This window comes from Patella vulgata, chromosome 4, assembly GCF_932274485.2.
Source record: "Patella vulgata chromosome 4, xgPatVulg1.2, whole genome shotgun sequence".
Lineage (NCBI taxonomy): Eukaryota > Metazoa > Mollusca > Gastropoda > Patellidae > Patella > Patella vulgata.
Genome location: NC_065882.2, coordinates 47388801 through 47412203, shown reverse-complemented (window position 1 = coordinate 47412203; position 23403 = coordinate 47388801). Strand labels below are relative to the sequence as shown.

General features: G+C 36.1%; 1 protein-coding gene across 1 annotated transcript; it reads left to right on the top strand.

The window, feature by feature from the left end:
- The first annotated feature begins 1887 nt into the window (after positions 1-1887).
- Positions 1888-18538, top strand: LOC126818910 (glycerol-3-phosphate acyltransferase 1, mitochondrial). The gene is made up of 3 exons (XM_050546564.1): positions 1888-2003; positions 7372-7475; positions 11011-18538. The coding sequence occupies exon 3, from the start codon at positions 11070-11072 to the stop codon at positions 13515-13517; it is 2448 nt and encodes an 815-aa protein (XP_050402521.1). The 5' UTR covers positions 1888-2003; positions 7372-7475; positions 11011-11069; the 3' UTR covers positions 13518-18538.
- Positions 18539-23403: the final 4865 nt, after the last annotated feature.

Sequence of the window (23403 nt, the reverse complement as noted above, 5' to 3'; positions counted from 1 at the left end):
TAGGCTATGTACAGTACAGTTTGGTGTCAGTGTAATTGGAAATTAGGGGGGTTGTAGGCCAGTAACTGTTATGGAGTCAAATGACTACAAAACATGCTCAAAGGAAGACCTTAGGACGGTCCTCTACTGTGACTTTGGCTGGAGCAAGACGGAAGACATCAGTAGTGGAACCATTTATATGTGATTTCAAGAGGAATGGGTTTGAACATGTTTTCGAAAGAAAATGTGGGGTTGGGTACTTATTGGGTAATTCGTAATAGTTCCTCATAGTAGTTGCAATGCCGATTAGAAACGGGTAACTCATTTACTGCTTGCTGTTTTGCCGCGGGCATTTCTTGTAAAAATCGCAGATATACTGGTATGTTCTTGGGCAGCCCACTCTGTATTTCAAACGAAATAGGCGGGAAATGTCGGTTTTAGTTTACAATTTTGACAATTTATAATGTAGGTGTGATGTTATTGTTATCCGAAGAGCATAGATTAGAATAAACTTCATTGTACTCCAAAACCAAAAAGGGTACCCACAAAAAGATTGCCGACCCAATCCTAAAATAAATGACACATATTAATTAATTGCACATTTATCTTTTTCTAAAGCGTCGATCAATCAAACTGCTTATCTGTACTCATCCTCGGTATCCCCAGTGGCATAGTTCTGTTGTACTCCACTAACACTGAGGATATGATCTGTATTTAGCCTAAGCAGAATATGCTTATGATCGAGCTTAGTCAAGGTTCTGATGTAGTGAAACTATATATACACTAAGTGTAATAACTCTACTCACTAAATTAGATTCAAAGTTGTCGTACGTGTCCCAACGCATCAACCAATGAAATTTGTTAGGCTATCTTTGCTCGGGGCCCATCTTTGCTTATTCGAAGCAGAAAATGTTCATCATTGAAACCAGTCAAGGCATTTACCCAATGAACACCAACAACAAAATTTGAATATTCTATTAGTAAGTGCAGGGGGGGGGGGGGGCTGCGCCACACATAATTACGCAAAATAAATCTACGGACAAGACACAATACGCAGAAATCACAAACAAACATCAGATTAAGTGTCAAACTTTTCAGTGCTTAATACGATCCGTCAGAACTCGCGATACTACGTATTTACCATAGTTTATCTATGACGTGAATATTTTGCGAAGGTATAGCTAAAAGAACTAAACGAAATGAAAAGTTGTTTAACATCCTACTTTTCTGTAACAACCCTGTAACTGAAGACGGGTATACGCAAAGTTGTGTGCTATGCGGAATTTAAGTTTTTTGTCCTATCCAAACGATTAGACACTTTTTTGTCCCATCCCAACGATTAGACACTTTTTCGTCCCATCCAAACGATTAGACACTTTTTCATTCGAAGACCTACTTTGGAACATAGTGCGTCTACAATAACGAGAATACTAGAATATAACTATTCGTTTGTTTCGGATGCGGGAGATAGAAATGAAATTAAATGAAATGGGGTTTAACGTCCTACTGTTCTGCTCCTATACTGGGCTAATGAAGACGGGCATACGCCATACAGTGTGCTATGAGGGAAATTTTGCCCGGGAAGCGGCACTATCGAATTCCAACTGGCAAGGGATCTTTTACGTGCATTCCAATATTCACACGGGACCTCCGTTTTTCGTATCATCCGAAGGACTAGACAGCTGTCCTTGTCAGGCCCTCCGTCCTGCATCACTGACAAAGGGAAACCACGTCGGAAAATTGGGATGAACCTTCTCGGCCAATGCAGGGATCGAACACCCGACCTCCAGGCTAGCGGCGGGAGATAGAATACTAATTCCAGTTCTTTTCGATATTTCAATTTTCACAATAGCTAACGCAAAGCCGTCCGTTTGCACTCGATGTTGCGATTGACTTTCGAGAGCGCTAAGGTGTGTAACTCTGGATGCTTCATTAGGGGGCGCTTAACATTTCTTCGAAGGCATGTTTGGTAAAGTTAAAGAATAAGGAGACTGATAGAACTTAGAAGTTTTGAAAATTACTGGGTATTAAATAGTTACATCAAATGAATGTCGTAATATTCAGCTATAATTACGAGATGCTGCATACCCTGTTATTTTACGATTAAATGTTTATTTGTCATATCGTTGTCTGAGATGCATTGGCTTTGGCTAGTTAGCTGTCTCAGTAGTCCGTGTCTGAACTAATTAGTTTATTAGGTTCAGCGCTGAACGTTTACGTAGGTCTCATGTTATTACACTCGGCCTGTATGTTCAAAAACCGTCCTATTGAATCCTTGTGGAAGAACTTTCCACTCCCAGTCAATTTTACTGGGCAACTTTTTACTGCTAAACGGTAAAATTGGCTGGGCCAGTGGGAATCAAATGTTTTTCAACAAGGATTCAATAGGACGGTTCCTGAATGTACAGGGCGAGTGTAATGAGACCGAATACATGTCATTTCTGTCCCGTGTCATTTTGGACTCAAAAGAAATATGGCCTTGACGTTTCGGACTCTGGCAGGTGACATTTTGGACTCAGGTAGGTGACGTTTCGGACTCGTGAATAAGTGGAAAGGAAAGGTTGAACACAACTTTCAAATCAATATATACCCGGTAATAAACCAAAAGCGATTTTATAAAAAATAACATGCAGCTAAAATTTACCGCTCGCAATCAAGTACAGCACATGGAATCGGGGGATCACGCACCGTATAGATCTCTCAAGAAACTGCAAAATTTTCAATGTTGAATGTTTATTAAAAGAATGTTCTATTTCTTTATATCTGTAATATGTAGCCTATATAAAAAGTAGCTGATGAATTTATTAGAAATAGGCCAATTCAAAACACAAAAGAAAATATTAACATGAAACACGTGGTTATTAAAAGACTACCAAACGATAAACATAAGTTGCACTTATGGTTCTTTATCATCGTTTCCCGTAAAAGTAATTTATTTTTTTAAAAAAGAATAATATGCTGTAGAATTTATTTGAAAGTGACCTACACAAAAATCAAAAGTAAATATTTACTCGACATGCACTGTTTTTACAAGCTCCTAGAACTTTTTAACGATAATGTGTAAGCTACACGTTCACATGCATTCCTCGACAAGCTTGTCGTAGATAGCAGTACCAATCGATAAATTATTGCATACAAAGAAAACTCTTTTTGGAAATTATTAGAAATGGCAACGATCAAAGTGGGATAATTAAAGCTGATTAACCGATAATCCCTATATTATTGTAGTACATGTATGCTCAAAGAAACCTTACAATTCTTTAGTGGACGAGGAAAAACGTGAATAGTCAATCAGCGATAATGGCGACTGGGTGTTGATTCGATTATTCCGACTCATGTAAAAGACATGACACAAAATATATCACACAAATTTTCAACAGTCTTTTAATTATTCATCCGAGTCCGAAACGTCGCCAGATTGAGTCCCAAAAGTCGTCAGGTAAGTCTGAACCGTCATCAAACTGAGTCCGAAAGGTTGTCTGTGTTAAGTCCGAAATGATGCGCAACCGAAACGATGTGCTACCACGAGAACTATGTTCAGAGGGAAGTCAGCGAACTATGTCTGAACCATCTTAAATTTTAAACCGGATTTCTTCGATTATGAACAAACTACTTCACTTTGGTTATTATAAACTTACCTGTGTTTGAAATCAACTCCTGTTAAATAAAATCCATTGCACAGCTAAATATCCCAATGAATAAAAAAAGTTCTAAATTGAAAGATTGATATCCCACAAACTTCTGACACAGAAAAATACCTCCGGTTGAACAAAATCCATTGCACAATTAAATATCCCAACGAAAAAAAAAGTTCTCTCTTGAAAAATCAATGTTTTTGCTTGTATTTTCGACTGTGTTGATCACAACATTGTACATGTCACATAATGAGCTAAACCATCTTAATATGTTGAAGGGGGGTAATGATTGACAAATTTTGACAATCACGTTGTTGCAATCACAACAACCCGCAAATTTTCCGATCATTTGAGATTGGGCAATAAGAATAGCAACTGAAGACAATAACATTAATTTGGAAAGAATTGATTGTTAGTCTACTAAATTTTATTCACAATGAATATATCACCGATTACACGAATACTCGTAAATATTGCCTTTCACATCATCATCACCCCATAATTGTAAATACCCTGTATATTATATTATTATATTAGGCACAACATCCCTGTCAATTATAGACAACTTTGTGGCTAACATTTATAAACAATCACACTTTATTTCATAATTTTAGTTGATCATATTTCATAACGTGGGGTATAATCCCCAATGTTCTGTGGTTATTAGTCCATTTTCAAAGTTTTATGATTACCACAAAAACTATGAAAAAAGGCCACCACTTCTCAATAATTTCCATATTTAATTCACGTTCCGACTTTTCGTGTCAATAATATTCCTGATTAAGTTACTTTTTATACGCCCACATTTTCATGTGGACGTATTATGTTGTCGCCCCTGTCCGTCCGTCCACAATTTGTTTGTGGACAAGGGGGGTTGGATGGCTGAATGGTTAGCGTGCGCGCGCTGTATCATAAAGTCTGTCATTGAGGCGACTGGCGTGGTTTCGAATCCCCGGTTGTACGTGGCAAGGAGTAGGGTCGCCTGTCCAACCTCGTGGGTTTTCTCCGGGTCCTCCAGTTTCCTCCCACTGCTAAAGACCCCTACGCGCAAGTGAATTATGTAAATAAAATTAAACCATATGTTAGTCCCAAAATGACCTAGTTTGTGTCGAGTGGACGTTAAACCCCATTTCTCTCTCTCTCTCTCTGTTTGTGGACACTCTACAGGTCACAATACTTATCCAATTTTGACGAAACTTGAAATATAGGTTTATCTCCAAAAGATCTCGGCTGCTTTAGATATTTGCATGTATCGAATCGAAACTTCATGGATTATGGCCCCTGTTTGTACGAAAAATCACGTTTTTACCTTGTGGACCCTATAGAGGTCACAATTTTTATCAGATTTTGTTGAAACTTGAAATGTAAGTTTATAACCCAAAGATCTCGTTTCCTGATGATATTCGTGCATATCGGACCGTAACTTCCTGAATTATGGCCCCTGATTGTAGGAAAAAACACTTTCTTTTTAGCTTGTTCTCTATCCATCTCTCGAAAATGTGGGCGTATCCTGCCTGGCAGCCGCTGGTTTTTTTGTTTAATCGACAAATACTGAAATCGAAACATTCTTGAAAAGAACAGTTCGGGATGTCTAAACATCGTTTATTGTCTTTTTAAAAATGTATTTAAAACAAAAAATCACTTGTCAAAAGAGGCATCACAGATTGCGTGTATTTATTGGGTCTTGTGTGTTTATAATGCATAACGTGAAAAAAACTCGTGCAAGTTTCGCGCTAAATTTAATCATTTTCACTGCATCTGTGTAGCATACAATAACTCATATGGCATGGTACCTTTTACGGTAATAGAATTCAAAGCATTGATTGGCTGAGGCATGATCGCAATCTATGAAATGCCATCAGAAAATTCCATTCTCTGTGGATTTCAAAATGGAGTTGTACTTGTGATTAATATATAGTTAATAACTGAGAGTACAATCGTATGGATACATTGCCCTGTGAATTTCAAAACAAAGCCAGGATTTTCAGAAATTAATTGTGTTACCGAGACTCAAAATTGTGAACAGTTTTTGCACAACGGAAATAATATTCAAAGAGAAATAGAAAGACACGGAACTGTCTGCTGATAATTAAACCGATGTGTGGTATGATTTGTTGATAATAATTTTTGGTATTTATAAAAAAAAAATAATAACGTTATATACCTATTCAATGATTCAATAGCCTTGGCTATTAATTTTGCAGAGGCAAATGTAAAGTGCATCGGCATTTACCTTGGCAATCTGCTGTTTAAGAATAAGCTATAATTCTGGGCTTGGCATTTGAGTTTGAGCGTTCATGCACATAATTGCCTGTATTCCTGAATTTTTATACCGTCTTGTACATTCTAGTAAAATCACTGAAAAGTTTTTAACTTTTAAGTCTTTACCTTTTGATATATTTTGTTTTAATTACCGGTATTTGAGGGGGTAATTTTCTTTTGAAATATTACACATGATAATCTTTAATATGATATATAAAATGATAATATAGATTTCACATATATGTACAAGGTATTTACAATTACGGGGTGATGTGTGTGATAATAAGTATTATAAACCCACCCAGTAGGCACTTATAGATGTTATTGAAGCAGTTATCATTTGATCAAAAGAATTCTATCAAATTGACAATACACTCCTTGTTAAATTATTGATCAGGGTTCCCGCAGTCCTTGAAAATCCTTGAATATCCTTAAATTTAAAATTTCATTTTCAAGGTCTTGAATATCCTTGAATTTCGCGGAAATAGGAAAATATCCTTGAATTTCAGTTGAGATCCTTAATTTTGTTTCAAATGTCTTCAATTCCTTTTAAATATGAGATTATAACGATAGTTGGTAATGTTTTGGTTATTTTTAAGATGAAAAATTGTAACTTTAGGCTAAAAAATGTCCTTGAAAATCCTTGAATTTGACGTACATGTACATGTATATTTATCCTTGAATATCCTTGAAAAAATGTTTGACGAAGCCGCGGGAACCCTGTGTTAAATTATTGATAACATAAGATAGGAAATTCTAAGTTTATATATGACTTTTTATTTACGAGTTGAAGCGGACGTAAAGCGACTGGTTGCCCACATAATAAAACATAGTCAATGTTGCCAATTTTTTGCTCATCTTAGCTACTTGTCTAGTGAAACAACCTGGCATATCTACAAGTGAATCATTGGACAAATTGAAAATGGTAGGGTTGTGTGCACCCCAGTAAAGCCCCTAGTTTTGGTTTCTTTTAAATAAGGAGCTGGTTATCTATTTCTCACTCTGTGAGCTCACTACCTGCTAGTTAAGGTATCTCATCTATGGACCCTCTATGTCTCAAAATTAGGAATGATAATACTATATAGTTCTATCTTGCTGAGCCTTAGTGAATCACAACACAGCATTGACAGAGCAAAAACTCATATCCCTCATACCTAACTACAAAAAAGCATATAATGACATGGTTGCAAATCATTGCTTTTAAATTGAAACCGTCAATTAATATAAGCAGTTGCATAGTTAAGACATTTCTAACAAATACAAAATGGAAGACTTGCATATAGTTACCATGTGGTTGGCTGACATGTATGTATGTAATATGATTATGTATCTATGCATTGAACCTATGAACTGACTGTCTCAGTGAAAAACACTGCTTGATTGAGTGCTTGATGATTAATATAATTGATAATATTTGCAGTTATGTGAAAGTCGTGTGTCAGTTAATGTGAATAGTGTAGTGATTCTGCTTTTTTTTTCTTTCAAATATTTTCAGGTGTGGACCTAACATATCTAAGTTAATAAATATTTTGTAAGATGCCAAAATCTAAAGAATTTATTTCATCTTCTGATGACTCGGCTTCAGATGATGATACTGAGGTTAGTATGCTTTTATTTTTCAGTAGATCCTCATACGTTGTAAATCATGAATTGAGGAATTCTTTTATGTTTCTTTGAAACCCAGTATTGTCCTAAAATTCAAATGAATAGAAAACAGTAACGGAAAATAATAATATGTAAACAAAACCAAATAATTCACATGATAGGTTACAGTACCTGGTATTAGTGTACTTTGCTTCCATCTGATAAAGGCTTATAATAGGTAGAAACGGGTACCTCTCAAAATGTATACTTAGTTGATAATTCTTAGATTAATAATTTTTACATGCCTAGGTTTATAATTTTTATACGCCCACATTTTCATGTGGACGTATATTGTCGTCGCTCTGTCTGTCCATCCACAATATGTTTGTGGACACTCTACAGGTTACAATTTTTATCCAATTTTGACGAATCTTGAAATATAGGTCTATCTCCCAAAGATCACGGTTCCTTTCGGTATTGGACCATAACTTCATGGATTATGGCCCCTGATTGTACTAAAAATCACGTTTTTAGCTTGTGGATACTCTAGAGGTCACAATTTTCATATGATTTTAACGAAACTTTAAATACATGTTTATAACCCAAAGATCTTGGTTACTTTTGATATTTGTGCATATCGGATCGTAACTTCCTGAATTATCGCCCCTGATTGTACGAATAATCGCGTTTTAGCTTGTGATCCCTATAGAGGTCACAATTATTATCCGATTTAGAAAACTGTTTGAATATATCACCGTTACACTGTAATGTTAGTTGAATTCGAATTTCGTGAAAATCGGACCAAAACTGCTGCACAAAATGGCCACCCCTGATACCCAAATAGTGTAAACATATGGTGTATCAAGGACCCACTAGAGCTCCCAATTTTGATCCGATTTTATGCATATCAGATTGTAACTTCCAGAATTATGGCCCTTGACGAAAAATCACGTTTTTAGGTTGTGGTCCCTCTAGAGGTCACAATTTTTATCCGATTTAAAAAACTGTGCGAATATATCACCGTTACACTCTGATGATGGTTGAGTTCGAATTTCATGAAAATCAGAACAAAACAGCCGAAAAAAATGGCCACCCCACATACGCAAATGGTGTAAAAATATGGACCCACAAAAAGTCTCACTTTGTAATTAATTTTAAAAAACGTTTAAATATATCACAATTTTTATACGCCCACATTGAAATGTGGTCGTATATTGTCGTCACCCCGTCCGTCCGTCCGTCCGGCTTGTGGACGCTCTAGAGGCTAAAGTTAATATCTGATTGACTTTAAATTTATATACAGTGTTTAAGGTCATGAGACAAAGAAGCCTATTGGTTTTCAGCGATTTCCGATAATTACTGCCAGAGTTATGGCCCTTGATCACTTCAAAAAATGTTGTGGACGCTCTAGAGGCCAAAGTTAATATCCGATTGACTTTAAATTTATACACAGTGTTTAAGGTCATGAGACGAAGAAGCCTATTAATTTTCAGCGATTTCCGATAATTACTGCCAGAGTTATGGCCCTTGATCACTTTGAAAATCTTGTGGACGCTCTAGATGCTAAAGTTAATATTCGATTGACTTTAAATTTATACACAGTGTTTAAGGTCATGAGACAAAGAAGCCTATTGGTTTTCAGCGATTTCTGATAATTACTGCCAGAGTTATGGCCCTTGATTTTCAATGATTTCCGCTCTAAAGGCTAAAGTTATCATCCGATTGACTTCAGATTGATACACAGAGTTTAAGATCTTGAGACGAACAAGTATATTGATTTTCAATGAATTTTTATGACTTGAACAAATCCATGATATTAAAAGTTTTGTATACAAAACGTTAGCATGGGGCAGAACTTTATAAAAACCAAAAAAATTCTAATGGTTTTCTGATAATAACTTCATGAGTTGTTGCCCTTAATCAGATTTTAGTGTATTATAAATGTTTCATTACCGAAAAAAGTAAGAATATGCGACAACTCTTGTTGACTGCCCGGACGATTTAGCTGCTGTGGGCGTATGTTTCGTTGCCTGGCAACCTATCTTTATCTAGTTTTAAAAAACGTTTAAATTTATCACCGTTACACCCTAATGACGGTTGAGTTCCAATTTTGTCAAAATCGGACCCAAACTGCCTGACAAAATGGCGGTTCCTCGTATGCAAATAGTTTAAAAGTATGTCATACCAAGGTGGTGGACCCTCTAGAAATCACAATTGTTATCTGATTTTGATGAAACTTAAAATATATGTTTATGTCCCAAAGATCTTGGTTTCTTTCGCTATTTGTGCATATTAAACCGTAACTTCCTGGATAATGGCCCCTGATTGTCTGAAAAATCATGCTTTTTTAGTTTGTGGATTCTCCAGAGGTCACAATTTTTTATCTGATTTTAAAAACTGTTTAAATATATCACTATTCCACCATAATGATGGGGGAAAATCGAAACAAACTTCCCGACAATATGGCTGCTCTTTGTACGCAAAGTGTCTAAAAGTATGTAATATGAAGATCCGATTTTGATGAAACTTAAAATATATCTTTATATCCCAAAGATCTCAGTCGCTTTCGATATTTGTGCATTTCAGACCATAACTTTCTGGATTATGGCCCCTGATTGTACATAAATCGCTTTTGTTTTTAGCTTATTCTCTATCCATCTCTTGCAAAATGTGGGCGTATCTTGCCTGGCAACCACTGGGTTTTTTTTTTATTATGTGACACTGTTTGATTTGGGAAAAATTATAATTGTCTATTTGAAGGCATAGGATCTTCTGAATTGTTTTGTTATTAATGTTATAATGGCAATCTGTATTTAGTCTAAATATTTTGTCCATAGATAAAGCCAGTGTTTATAATATTGCTGATTGTGTGTTAAAGTGTTAATAGTTATGAAAATCCATCAATGGTAGCTTTTGTTAGAAAACATTTTGATCGATATATTATTCAAATCGATGAATGCTAACTTATAAATAGTATTGCCATTATTATACGCCCACATTTTCATGTGGACGTATATTGTTGTCGTCCCTGTTTGTCCGGACGTCTGGTTTAATTTTACATTGGTTTCAATTGATTTTACTCCACTATCTGTATAATAACTTTGCTGTCTTTTTCATACAAGCCAATCCTTCTTTATGAATGTTTTTTTATACTTTTATAAAAATTACTAAAAAAGAAAACAAAAAAAAACCACCCAGTTTTCCTAAAGTAGCAATATTGCTTTAAATTAAGGAAAAATTACCGGGACAAGGAGATCAACAATGGGTATTAGGCCATTTATTTGCTATTTCTTCCACATACTTAGCAATTGAGATAAGATATATGGGGGTTGTCTGGCATTTGTGAGTCTTAAGAATTTAATTTAAATAATTAATTGACTTTGGTTAATATGGTAGTTTAATATGGTAGTTTATCAATTGAGTAGGATTTCAGAGCACAGTGAGCACTGTATTTATATAACTGCTGTAAACAAGAGTGTTTTGTGTATGTACTTCTTTATATTATCAATAAAGTGTAACTCATACGGTCGTGTTGTCAATGTACTTCCAGGCTGTGTAACATACTGATTGAAGAAGAAGAAAATCTGTGAATAAAATAAAAACTAAATCATGACTCGAGGTATTCATACACCATTACCTACTCCACCTCCTGGCCGGCAGACAACCAGAACAAGAGATAGAAATAAATTTGAAGCCCTACCCTCACTGAATGTAGCTGCCATAACATCTTTTAAAACCACACCCTTTGTAACAGCCAAAGATATCCGAATAATACGACCTGTTACTGGTTTGTGTTGTGATTGTTTACCAATAAGTAAAAAAGAATTACTACCCGATTTGGTGAAAGAAAATGGAGTTTGTAACATACTGAATGTCAAACCGTATCTTAGAAATGCGGGATGGCTTCAAAAAAGATTTCCTGTCACAGCTTACTGTTTACAAAAGCGGGCTTATCATCAGTATCCAGATATATCTATGTCAGTGTTTGTTAATAATAGATTATTAGAGGCTATACAAAAAACATCCATTGCTTGGTATTCCCAAAGCTATAAAGTTGGTGGTAAAGATATTCAAGAGATTCAAAAATCCATCGTGCTTACTGCCAAGAAAACGCTACAAAGAATGAAAGCTTGTATATCTTCATCGCTCATCAACTTTACTGGCTGGTTCCTCCTCAGTTTTTTATCCACATTCCTAAACAATATTCTGGTTCACAGAGGACAGATGAGCATGATACGTAGTGCTACAGAGAAAAAAATACCCATGATATACCTACCATTACATCGAAGTCATCTTGACTATATCCTTATAACTTTTATACTGTGTCATTATGAACTCCGTGCCCCATTCGTGGCAGCCGGGGATAATTTAGACATTCCTTTCTTTAATAGTTTAATGCGTGGCCTTGGAGGATTTTTTATCAGACGAAGATTAGATAAAAAGTCTGGTGAGAAGGATATAGTGTATAGAACGCTACTACACACCTATCTGGAGGAATTGTTGAAACATAATGAGGGTATGGAATTCTTTATCGAAGGTGGGCGCTCTAGATCAGGAAAAACCAATTTACCAAAGGGTGGTCTACTGTCTATTATTACTGAATCATGTTCCAAAGGTCTGATACCAGATGCTTACATAGTTCCTGTTAGTATCAGCTATGACAAAATTATTGATGGTAATTTCTACCGAGAACAAATGGGTTTACCAAAAATAACTGAAAACTTTTGGCGTGCCATGAAAGGAATATTTAATGTTTTGATTGGCGACTATGGTAGTGTGAGAGTTGATTTTTGCCAGCCGTTTTCTATGAAAGAATTTATAGCCCGCCATCAAGTAACAAATAAAGTAGATGAAAATGTGCTGGTTTTAGTGGATTCCTCACCCGAAATTGCACCTGTTAAAGTGGCATCCTATCCGTGTTTACGACAAGCACCATGTTCTACCACAGATGAAGATAGACTAATCGTTCAATATCTAGCAGAACACGTCTTACACACAGCTATCACATCTACAAGTTTAATGTCTACCAATCTTGTATGTTTTCTACTTTTGACAAAACATCGTTCTGGTACAAGAATATCCGAGATAACTAATAGTCTTGAACAGTTAGTAAGAGAAATCCGACAAGTTGGCAGAGACATTGGATTCTGCGGAGATATGAGAGATGTCGTTCATAGTGCCTTATCCTTACTAGGAACCAAGTTAATTCTAGTGGAACCTAATCCTGCAGATGAGGAAGACTTGTGCCTTAAACCTAATTTGAAATTACCCTATGTATTTGAATTGATGTATTATGGTAATGCAGTATTATATGTCTATCTATTAGAGAGTGTGGTAACTGTAGCAGTTATGTATCTTACTAAAAGTAATTTTGCATGTTCTGAAGCCCAGGAAAGTGAGGAAACAACGAAAGAAGAAATAATATTTACATCGGAAGAAATTTGTAGACTGTTACAACAAGAATTCATATTTGTACCACCTTGTAAAAACCTGAAGAAGGAATTATCTGAGGTGATCGAGTCCTTTAAAATGAGAGAAATATTATACCAAGATGAGCAGTATGAAAACAAACAGTATGATTATCATGAAAAGCAGTGGAGTAAATCACTGTCAGATTCTCTATCATGGGAAGATGACTATGATGATGAGGATGCTATGGGTGTACAAGAAGAAAAATATAAAGTCAACATTAACAGAAAGCACATTCGTGACAGATTGAGGTTTCTCCTGTCAATAATAGCGCCAACATTAGAATCATATCTTACTACAGCTACCTATATAAACTTATATCTCAAAACCGAAACAGCAGAAGAGGATTTCATGTTACGATTAAATAGTTTCTCCAAGTCACTGGTATCAGACCACAAATTGATCTATAATGAAAGCTGCGCAATGGACAGTCTGAAGACTTGTGTGAAATCTTTTCAAAAGTTAGGCATTCTAGACTCCTGTACCGCTGGTAACTTGCGTATTGTAGGGTTAAGTGAAATATTCAATGTTAAAGATAGGTTAATGCATTATATTAGACTTTTAGAAGTGATTAAAACAATTAGTTGAAAATTTCAAGACTTAAAGCTTAAAGATACATTATGACAGGTTAGATAAAGGGCTGGCAGTTCTCACTATAATATACTATTCAAAAAAAGTAGGGGATATTTGATTTTTAAGTGTTATTAAAGTCACCTAATGAAACTGACGAAGAAACAAATGACAAAATGAAATGAAGTTCACATTCATCGATTTATTCCAAATGATCGTTAGACTAAGTAAGGCACAGACTGACCATTATAAGGGTAAAATGATACCCGGGGTCAAACAGCAAAGTTACCACAGCATCACAACCAAGTCAGTAACGGGTAAATCCTCCTCTGTTTGCCAAACAAGCATTGATCCGACGTGGCATATTCCTAATGAGACGTCTAAGGTCATTTTGGTCCAGATTGTCCCATTCCTGTTGCAACGCAGCAGCAAGTTCTTGGACATTGGCAGGACGCTGTTGACGTTGACGTAACCTCTGTCCAAGCATGTCCCAGACATGCTCGATGGGGGAGAGGTCGGGACTCAGTGCTGGCCAAGGTAATGTGGTGATGTTCTGTTGTTGGAGGTAACCTGTAACGATCCTGGCCCTGTGACATCTTGCGTTGTCATCCTGGAAGATGAAACGGCGGCCATGACGTCGTGCGAACGGCACAACATGGACTGCCAAGATGTTGTCCCGGTAGTGCTGGCCTGTAACACGCCCTGCAACAACATGTAAAGCCGTTCTTCCAGCAACAGTGATGCTTCCCCACACCATAACAGAACCACCCCCAAATCGATCATGTCTGATGACGTTAACGTCTTGGAAGCGCTCGTTTCGACGACGCCACACCCTCCTACGTCTGTCCAAAAAATCCACAGTGAACCTTGACTCATCTGAAAACATCACATTGCTCCAGCGTCGATTATCCCAGTGTTGACGATCCCTACACCAACGACGTCTTGCCTGAATGTGATGATCTCTCAAACAAGGGATCACGCGAGGACGTCGGGCGCGAAGGTGACCCCTATGCAGTCGATTCCGAATCGTCTGGCCACTCACTCTCACACCAGTGTCTGTTTGATCTGATTTGCTGTGATGACACGATTTCTCAAGGCCAAGGTACGGATAAATCGATCATGGGCTTGAGTTGTCGCCCTTGGTCGACCTGAGCGTGGTCTGTCCTGTACAGATTGTGTATCACGGTATCTGGACCATAGCCTGCTTATGACAGACTGAGAAACATTCATCGTCCGCGCCACAACCGCCTGTGTTGTGCCGATCTGTAGCATGCCAAGGGCACGTAACCTTTCATTTTGGGTAAGCCGACGCATATCAAAATTTGTTTTCTGGTCACTAAAACAATTAAACTGATGTTTCCACCCTGGAATTCAATGCCACAATGACTGTAACATTCAAAGTCAGAGTCGTGCAAATCTTGGGTTGGACCCCCATGATGATCCCAAGCATCACCTGCATTCCATGCAGTAGCTATTGGTGCGTTTGGGCGTCACATGTAACTGGAAATGTTTCTTCTGTTAGGTTCTATAGTGACTTTTTTCGTAGTCATTTGCATATTTTAGTATTATGCCCCCAAAATCAAATATCCCCTACTTTTTTTGAATAGTATAGTTAAAAACTAGATAATGTAAAGGAAATTCATGGAAAGTTTCAGTCAAAATTGATCCACTTTGAACCAAGAATTTAGTGATTGCATTTTCGGCCTAGCCCCGATCATCATTACTAAAGTTGGTGCGATGAAAAACATATTCTCGATTATCCATTTCACGATTTAATCATGAATGAAAGTTGAGCAGCAAATCGGATCCTAATCCAGTAAATATTGCAGGCTAGCAATGACATCGAGAGTTGTTTATGGTGTGGATAAGTTAATTAATGTCTAATTAATAATTTAGATAACATTTCAAGCTTAAAGAAAGACCTGCAATAGGCAGATTTAGCTTTTGCATAATGTGTTTAAAAGTCGGGGGCTATCGAATTGGATATTTGTGTTCTTTCATCCTTCTATCCAGACACATGCATTGAAACACAGTAACTTTATTTGTAATGAATGGATTTTGATAAAACTTTAAATATTCAATATATCTATAGTCGCTCGCATAAGTTTGAATATCAATAATATCCATACCTAACTAATCTGGTTGATTCTTTGAAACTTTGAATGATTTTTTTAGAAATATTTATTCATTATGACAGTCGCTCACCTAAGTTTGAACATAAATACCATTCACACATATTTAAAAAGCCTTCTGCAGTCTGATTGGTTGATATTTTATAGACATCTACTGAATGGATTTTTCAAGTTCAAAGATCAATCGCATATTTGATGGGTCTACTGCTATCTGATTGGTTGATTGTTTGAAACTCAGTAACTTAACACCTAGTGAATGGATTTAGATCAAACGTAAACTATGCAATCATTATCACTCACCTTGGTTAAAACATCAATGCTTAGCCTGCTGAAATGTCTTTAGTAGATTCTTTGAAATACAATGATTACGCTTACTGCAATGTGATTGGTATAATTTGAAATGCAATAACTGTGTTTTTGATTGACTGATTTTTCTATATAACTTGAATTAAACATTCATTATATAAATCTTGTATATAGATTTGAATATCAGTGCTATCTGTGCCTGGTTAATTAGCCTACTGCAATTGGATTGACCAATATCAAAAACTATAAATGTAATGTTTTAAGGATATTTTGTTTTATCACCCAATAATATCGCTTGTGTGATATATTTCATAATCTACTGCGATATCTCCTTAGGAGATATCGCTTTACATAAATTTGATTGGTCAGTTGAAAAGGAACTACTTTTTTTTATTTTCAAAGAACAGTTCATTTCTTATTATTTTATTAAAATGAACTATTGTTATTCAGTTGACCTTGATGGAAACACTGGGCCAATATAAAGGACTATGCAATGGTTGAATTGCTGTCAAAAAATGATGTATCACTACGCCGTAATGTTCAGTAAAAGTGAAATCTACAGCAAACAATAGATATTTATCTATTTGTGTATTTAAGAAGGGATTGGGTGATAAATAAGATCTCCAACTCGTCTTTTTTGATATCAAAAAATATCAACACTCTTTGATAAAGTAAAAAAAAACTCGGCAGAGCCTCGTTTTTATACGCCCACATTGAAATGTGGTCGTATATTGTCGTCGCCCCCGTCCGGCCGTCCCGAGTCCACAAGCAATTGTGGACGCTCTAGAGGGTAAAGTTAATATCCGATTCACTTTAAATTTATACACAGTGTTTAAGGTCTTGAGACGAAGAATCCTATTGATTTTCAGCGATTTCCGATAATTACTACCAGAGTTATGGTCCTTGATTACTTCAAAAAATCTTGTGGACGCTCTAGAGGCCAAAGTTAATATCCGAATGATCTTAAATTTATACACAGTGTTTAAGGTCATGAGACGAAGAAGCCTATTGATTTTTAGCAATTTCCGATAATTACTGCCAGAGTTATGGCCCTTGATCACTTCAAAAAATCTTGTGGACGCTCTAAAGGCCAAAGTTAATATCCGATTGACTTGAAATTCATACACAGTGTTTATGGTCATGCGACGAAGAAGCCTATTGATTTTTAGCAATTTCCAATTATTACTGCCAGAGTTATGGCCCTTGATCACTTTGAAAAATCTTGTGGACACTCTAGAGGCCAAAGTTAATATCCGATTGACTTTAAATTTATACACAGTGTTTAAGCTCATGAGACGAAGAAGCCTATAGATTTTCAGCAATTTCCAATAATTACTGCCAGAGTTATGGCCCTTGATCACTTCAAAAAATCTTGTGGACGCTCTAGAGGCCAAAGTTATCATCCGATTGACTTCAGATTGATACACAGAGTTTAAGATCTTGAGACGAACAAGTATATTGATTTTCAATGAATTTTTATGACTTGAACAAATCCATGATATTAAAAGTTTTGTATATCCGATTGGCTTTATATTCATACACAGTATTTAAGGTCATGAGACGAAGAAGCCTATTGATTTTTAGCAATTCCTGATAATTACTGCCAGAGTTATTGCCCTTGATCACTTTGAAAAATCTTGTGGACGCTCTAAAGGCCAAAGTTAATATCCAATTGACTTTAAATTTATACGCAGTGTTTAAGGTCATGAGACGAAGAAGCCTATTGATTTTCAGCGATTTCGGATAATTACTGCCAGAGTTATGGCCCTTAATCACTTTGAAAAATCTTGTGGACGCTCTAGAGGTCAAAGTTAATATCCGATTGACTTTAAATTTATACACAGTGTTTAAGCTTATGAGACGAAGAAGCCTTTTGATTTTCAGCGATTTACGAAATTTACTCCTAGAGTTATGGCCCTTGATCACTTTGAAAAATCTTGTGGCCGCTCAAGAGGCCAAAGTTAATATCCGATTGACTTTAAATTTATAATCAGATTTTAGTGTATTATAAATGTTTCATTACCGAAAATTAAAAAATATGTGACAACTCTTGTTGACTGCCCGGACGATTTAGCTGCTGTGGGCGTATGTTTCGTTGCCTGGCAACCTATCTTTTGTTACTTTATCAACTTGTGTTGATATTTTTTGATATAAAAAAAAACTGGTAGGAGATTCTCTATCTGTTAACTATGAATATATAAGTCTTTAATCAGAGTCTTTACATTAATGCCATCTATAAACAAATAATTAACATATTTTAATCTGATTGATAAACTTTTAATTGCTTGACTACTTGCGTTGTTGCCGTTCATACAAAATAAAAGGGCTATATTATTGTGCTTTAAATTGAACTTATTTGTTGACTTATTTTAAAAATGTTCTTCAATATAAGCATTCTCAGAAAACCATGGAGACTAATTATTTGTTATTGTTTGTTTGATTTATTAATGATTATGTAGTAAATTCTAGAAATAATTCTACATAGTATTTAAAACTTTTCTCTAATGTGGATGTAGTTTAGTAAGGTTGTATCTTCACAGAACTTACCAGTAAATGAGAGAAATTTGATTAGTATATTAAAGATACTTTCCTGCGTACAAACTGTGTCATTTTATGATATATTTGAACTAAAAACATATTCAGACTAATTAATTTATCAAAAATTTGCCTCAAATCCTTCTCAAAAATTTGTATATGCAGGGAGATACCCCAAGCTATAAAAAATCTGTTTTTAGAAGCCATCGTTATCACCTAACTTGCTTGAGGGAGGGTGCATTTTTCAGAATGTATTTGTCATTACTTGCTACTGTCCATTTACCATACATATTGCGGTTATACATTTACACCCTTCAATGTTCCAAAATCACTTAACCATTCAATCAAGAAATAACAACCGCTCCCCGAGTCAAGCTAGCATACAATAAGCTGCCGGACAAGCCGTCAGGTTGCCAGTTAGTGATGCTCTGACATTTTTGTCAAGTGCTTATCCCATGTGTGTTTTTTGGGTAATCCAGTATTTTTCTAGTAAGATTGGGCATCTATACTTTACAGTTGCAATGCAAGAACAATAGCAGTGGGTCCATAGTTTTAATGCAAATCTTTTGATAGTAGAACGCCCATCAAAGGGCTAAATTAATGACTTGAATTTCTGGGTTAGGTGAACTACCACTCTCCAGGCAAATTTGTCCAAGACATGTCATGTTAGTCTTTTTCAGGCCAGGTTGTCACTTGTCAGGTGTGGCACTTGTGGCGTTGACAAGTGTGCATCTATTCAGATGACACCAAAACATAAAGTCTACCCATGTACACATTGGTGGGCACCAACATTGCCGTTGACAGTTTGAATTCAAAGTGTAGTCAGAATCGTCAGGTGTCCGTGGCAAAATTCTCCCTTTTGCATTCCACACATAACCATGCCATAGAAATAAAAATTACCATCATTTATGTTTGACTCAAAATAACTTGATTGTAAATTCCATTCCATTCCTTTCCTGCACAGGAGTATTATTGTGTCGTAAAATGGAACCCCAAAAAATTATCTGCAATCTTACATGTACCTTTTGTCAGAATGGGCACTAATATGGTCAATCTTGTTTTGGTTTTTTTTGCATTATTGTTCCTACTAAGCTTTTCTCAACATTGACAGAATAGCTGTGTTCTCATAGTCTTGAAAAACAAATGTTAATCAACAATATGTTTGTGCCATTCTTTCAATTAAATAAATTGAGTTTGTGTGTTTTCTGATGCTGGCCTCAAAATCCTGTTGTAGAAAAGGAAAGCCAAGAAACAGAAGGTTGAGAAAAAACCTGAAAAAAAGGAAGAAAGGAAACCTGAAAAAAAGGAAGAAAAGAAACCAGAAAAGAAAGGAGCATCTAATTCAGGTGGAGATGATATGTTTCAGGTGAGTTTATTTTTAGTATTTATATATTGTCCCCCGCAGGGGACTATTAAAATGGGTCTGTCCGTCACACTTTTTGGGACACAATAACTCTCCTTCTAATTGAGCTAGAATGTTCAAACTTGGTGTAGGTGTTTATTAGGTCAATGCCTTAATGGAGTTCGAAGATGAGCATTTTCTGCTTAGGGTAAGCAGAGATAAGCAATTTGATTGGTTGATGCTTTGGGACACGATAACTTTAGTTATAATTAAGTGAGAGTGAGGAAACTTGGTGTATAGTTTTATTACATCAATACCATGACCAAGTTCGATAATGAGCATTTTCTGCTCAGGGTAAGCAGAGCATTAAGCAATTTGATTGGCTGAGACTTTGGAACACAATAACTCTTCTCCTAACTAAGGTAGAATGTTCAAACTTGATGTCGGCGTTCATTAGATGAAAGCCTTGATGGAGTTTGGTGATAAACATTGTCTGCTTACGGTAAGCAGAGATAAGCAATCTGATTGGTTGATGCTTTGGGGCACGATAATTCCACCCCAAACCATTATGCTTGGACTAATGCTGGCCACGTCGACGCCATATTCTGGTCCTGCCATCTGCAGTTGATACGCAATACCGACTCTTATCTGTGAACAGAATAGTTCTCCATGCTTGTGTCACCAGTTCCGGTGTTGTTGGGCAAACTGTAGACGTTCATGTCGATGGCGAGGGGTGAGGATCGGCCCACGGAAAGGTGTACGTCAATGGATGTTTTCTCTGGTGAGACGTCGGTGCACTATATCAGTACTGATGGGTCTTTCGTGTGTTCCCACTGTCTGACATCCTGTCTCAGATGCAAGTGTGAAGGACATCTGCACAAAAACAAGCTGTCGCACAGCATGGCGGTCTTGACGCCTTGTTTTTGTGGTAACGCTTGGTCTACCAGTACGGGGTCGATCATTCGTGGTGTTGGTGGCCCGAAAGCGTTGAAGCCCGTAGATGGTCCGAACATTGACCTGGAGGTGATTGGCAACAGCTTGGGCAGTGTGGCCAGCGTCAAGTCTTCCAAGCGCCTAGTTCCTCAAAGCTGTCGTGAGTAGTGGCATGCTGCTGACGTTGTAGTGTGAATGATTCAACCAGGTATGGGGGTGCATTTAATAGGACTGGTCCCGGTGAACAGAAGGTGCAGCATGAGTTATATGAAAATCATGGAGAACACATTACCATCTCAGAAGTCAGGTTGCGTTTTTGAGAACATTTCCTGGGTTCAATTCTGTTTGAGAAGGATCCTTATTGCTCACGTAAAGTTGGAGATGTGGTCACAAATATACAATAAAACATTTGGCAAGTTTTATGCAATGTGTCTATTCAGAGTAGCATACCAACCTGACGTTTCTTTTGCTGCTTAGTATATTATATACAGTTATTTAGAATGAGATATAATGAATGATATTGTAAATACATGTATTTACAGTTACCTAGAATGAGATATAATGTTACATACAGTTATCTAGAATGAGATAAAATTATATTGTAAATATTTACAATTATCTAGAATAAGATAAAATAATATTACACACAGTTATCTAGAATGAGATATGATAATATTACATACAGTTATCTAGAATGAGATATAATGATGATATATGTATTTACAGTTATCTAGAATGAGATATGCTACAGTAAGTGAGTTTCGTGGTAAAATTATGGTTGGTATAAGAGAATATTATGAAGCAGATGGTGATCTTAGACCAGGAAAAAAAGGTTTGTTGCAGTGTTTGCATCTGACTAATTTAATTCATTTCAATGGTTAAGTGTACAAGCCTAGTAGAGAATTTTGCTGAACGATGACTTTTTCACTTACTCTTCATCTAATTCCAACTGCTAAGGGTTCTTTCAAGTGTACCTTGGTTTCTCCTACCGACTGACTGATCGGCTGACGGATCGAAAGACGAGTACTCTTTCAGCGCAGTGACTTTACTTAGTAAGAAGTTTAGAAATGATGGGGAGAGTAATGATAATGCCAATTCCAGCTGTTTGGTGTGTTGAAGTATATTAAGACTATAAATAAAGTCATCAAAGGGCCAAGGTGTATAATATTCTTGACACTGTCATAAACCTTTCTTACACGCACTACGGTCTTAAGCCGCAATCAGCCACTAGTCCTTTCTATTTTTATTTGATGTAGTGTTTGTTTTATTTCAGGAATATCTTTAACAATGGAACAGTGGAATGCATTGAAAGATCATATGGATGATATTGAAGATGCCATAAAAAAGTTATCATAGATATTTCTACTTTTATCCCAGGAATGATACTGCCTATTGTTTTTTCTTTAATCATTTAATCATTTTGTTATATGCCCACATTTTCATATATTGTCGTTGCCCTGTCCGTTCCGGATGTCCATTCACATTATGTTTGTGGACACTCTTCAAATTAAATTTGATCTGATTATGACGAATCTTTAAATATAGGGTTGTATCCCAAAGATCTTGGTTCCTTTCGATATTCACGCACATTAACTTCCTGGATTATGGCCCCTGATTGTACAAAAAATTTTTTTAACTTGTGGACCTTCACAATTTGTATTCGATTTTAAAAACCGTTCTATAGGCGGTTGAGTTTGAATCTCAGGTCTGACAAAATAGCCACTTTTCGTACGCAAATAGCGTAAAAGTATGTAATACCAAGATAGTGGACCCTCTACAGGTCACAATTTTTATCCGATTAGATTAAACTTAAAATATATGGTTATATCCCAAAGATCTCAGTTTCTGTCGATTTTGTGGATAAAGGACCGTAGCGTTGTGTATTATGGCCTCTGAAAAATCATGTTTTATCTGATTTCAGAAAATGTTCAAATATATCACCTTAAGTGTGGTTGAGTTGGAATTTTGTAAAAATCGAATGGTAACTGCTTGACAAAATGGTCACTCCCCTTTACCCAAATAGTGTTTTGGACCCTCTACCGATCACAATATTTATGAAACTTAAAAGATATGCTTATATCTGAAAGATCTCGGTCCCTTTTGGTATTCGCGCATGTCAGACTGTAACTTCCTGGATTATGGCCCCTGATTGTACCAAAAATCACATTTTTAGCCAATGAATCCTCTAGAGGTCCCAATTTTTATTTGATTTTAAAAACATTTATATATATCAGTGTTCCACTTGAATTACAGTTGAGTTTGAATTTTGGGAATAATGTTAAAGCAAGGTTGTAGACCCTCTAGAGGTCACAATTTTTTTCCGATTTTGATGAAACTTAAAACTTAAGATCTCGGTTCCTTTTGATATTGACGCAGGTTGGACAGTAATATCTAGGATTATGGCCCCTTATTGTAAGAAAATCATTTTTTTTTGGCTTGTTCTTTGTCCATCTCTTGCATGGCAACTGCTTGTTAATATTTCAATTTAAATTGAAAATTTCCTGTCTTTTTTTTAAAATTTAGTCTATAAGCAAGAATTTATTTAATTTTTGCTGATAATAATTTGATCCTTTTGTTGCAATTTTGTGATCGCTTTTATGTATCATACTGTAGAATTAAAGACCGTAGATCATTCCAGGGAATATGAAACCATTTC

Bases quoted from the DNA above. Each gene is read 5' to 3' on its own strand.
- LOC126818910 (XM_050546564.1), top strand. From the start codon at position 11,070: ATGACTCGAGGTATTCATACACCATTACCTACTCCACCTCCTGGCCGG.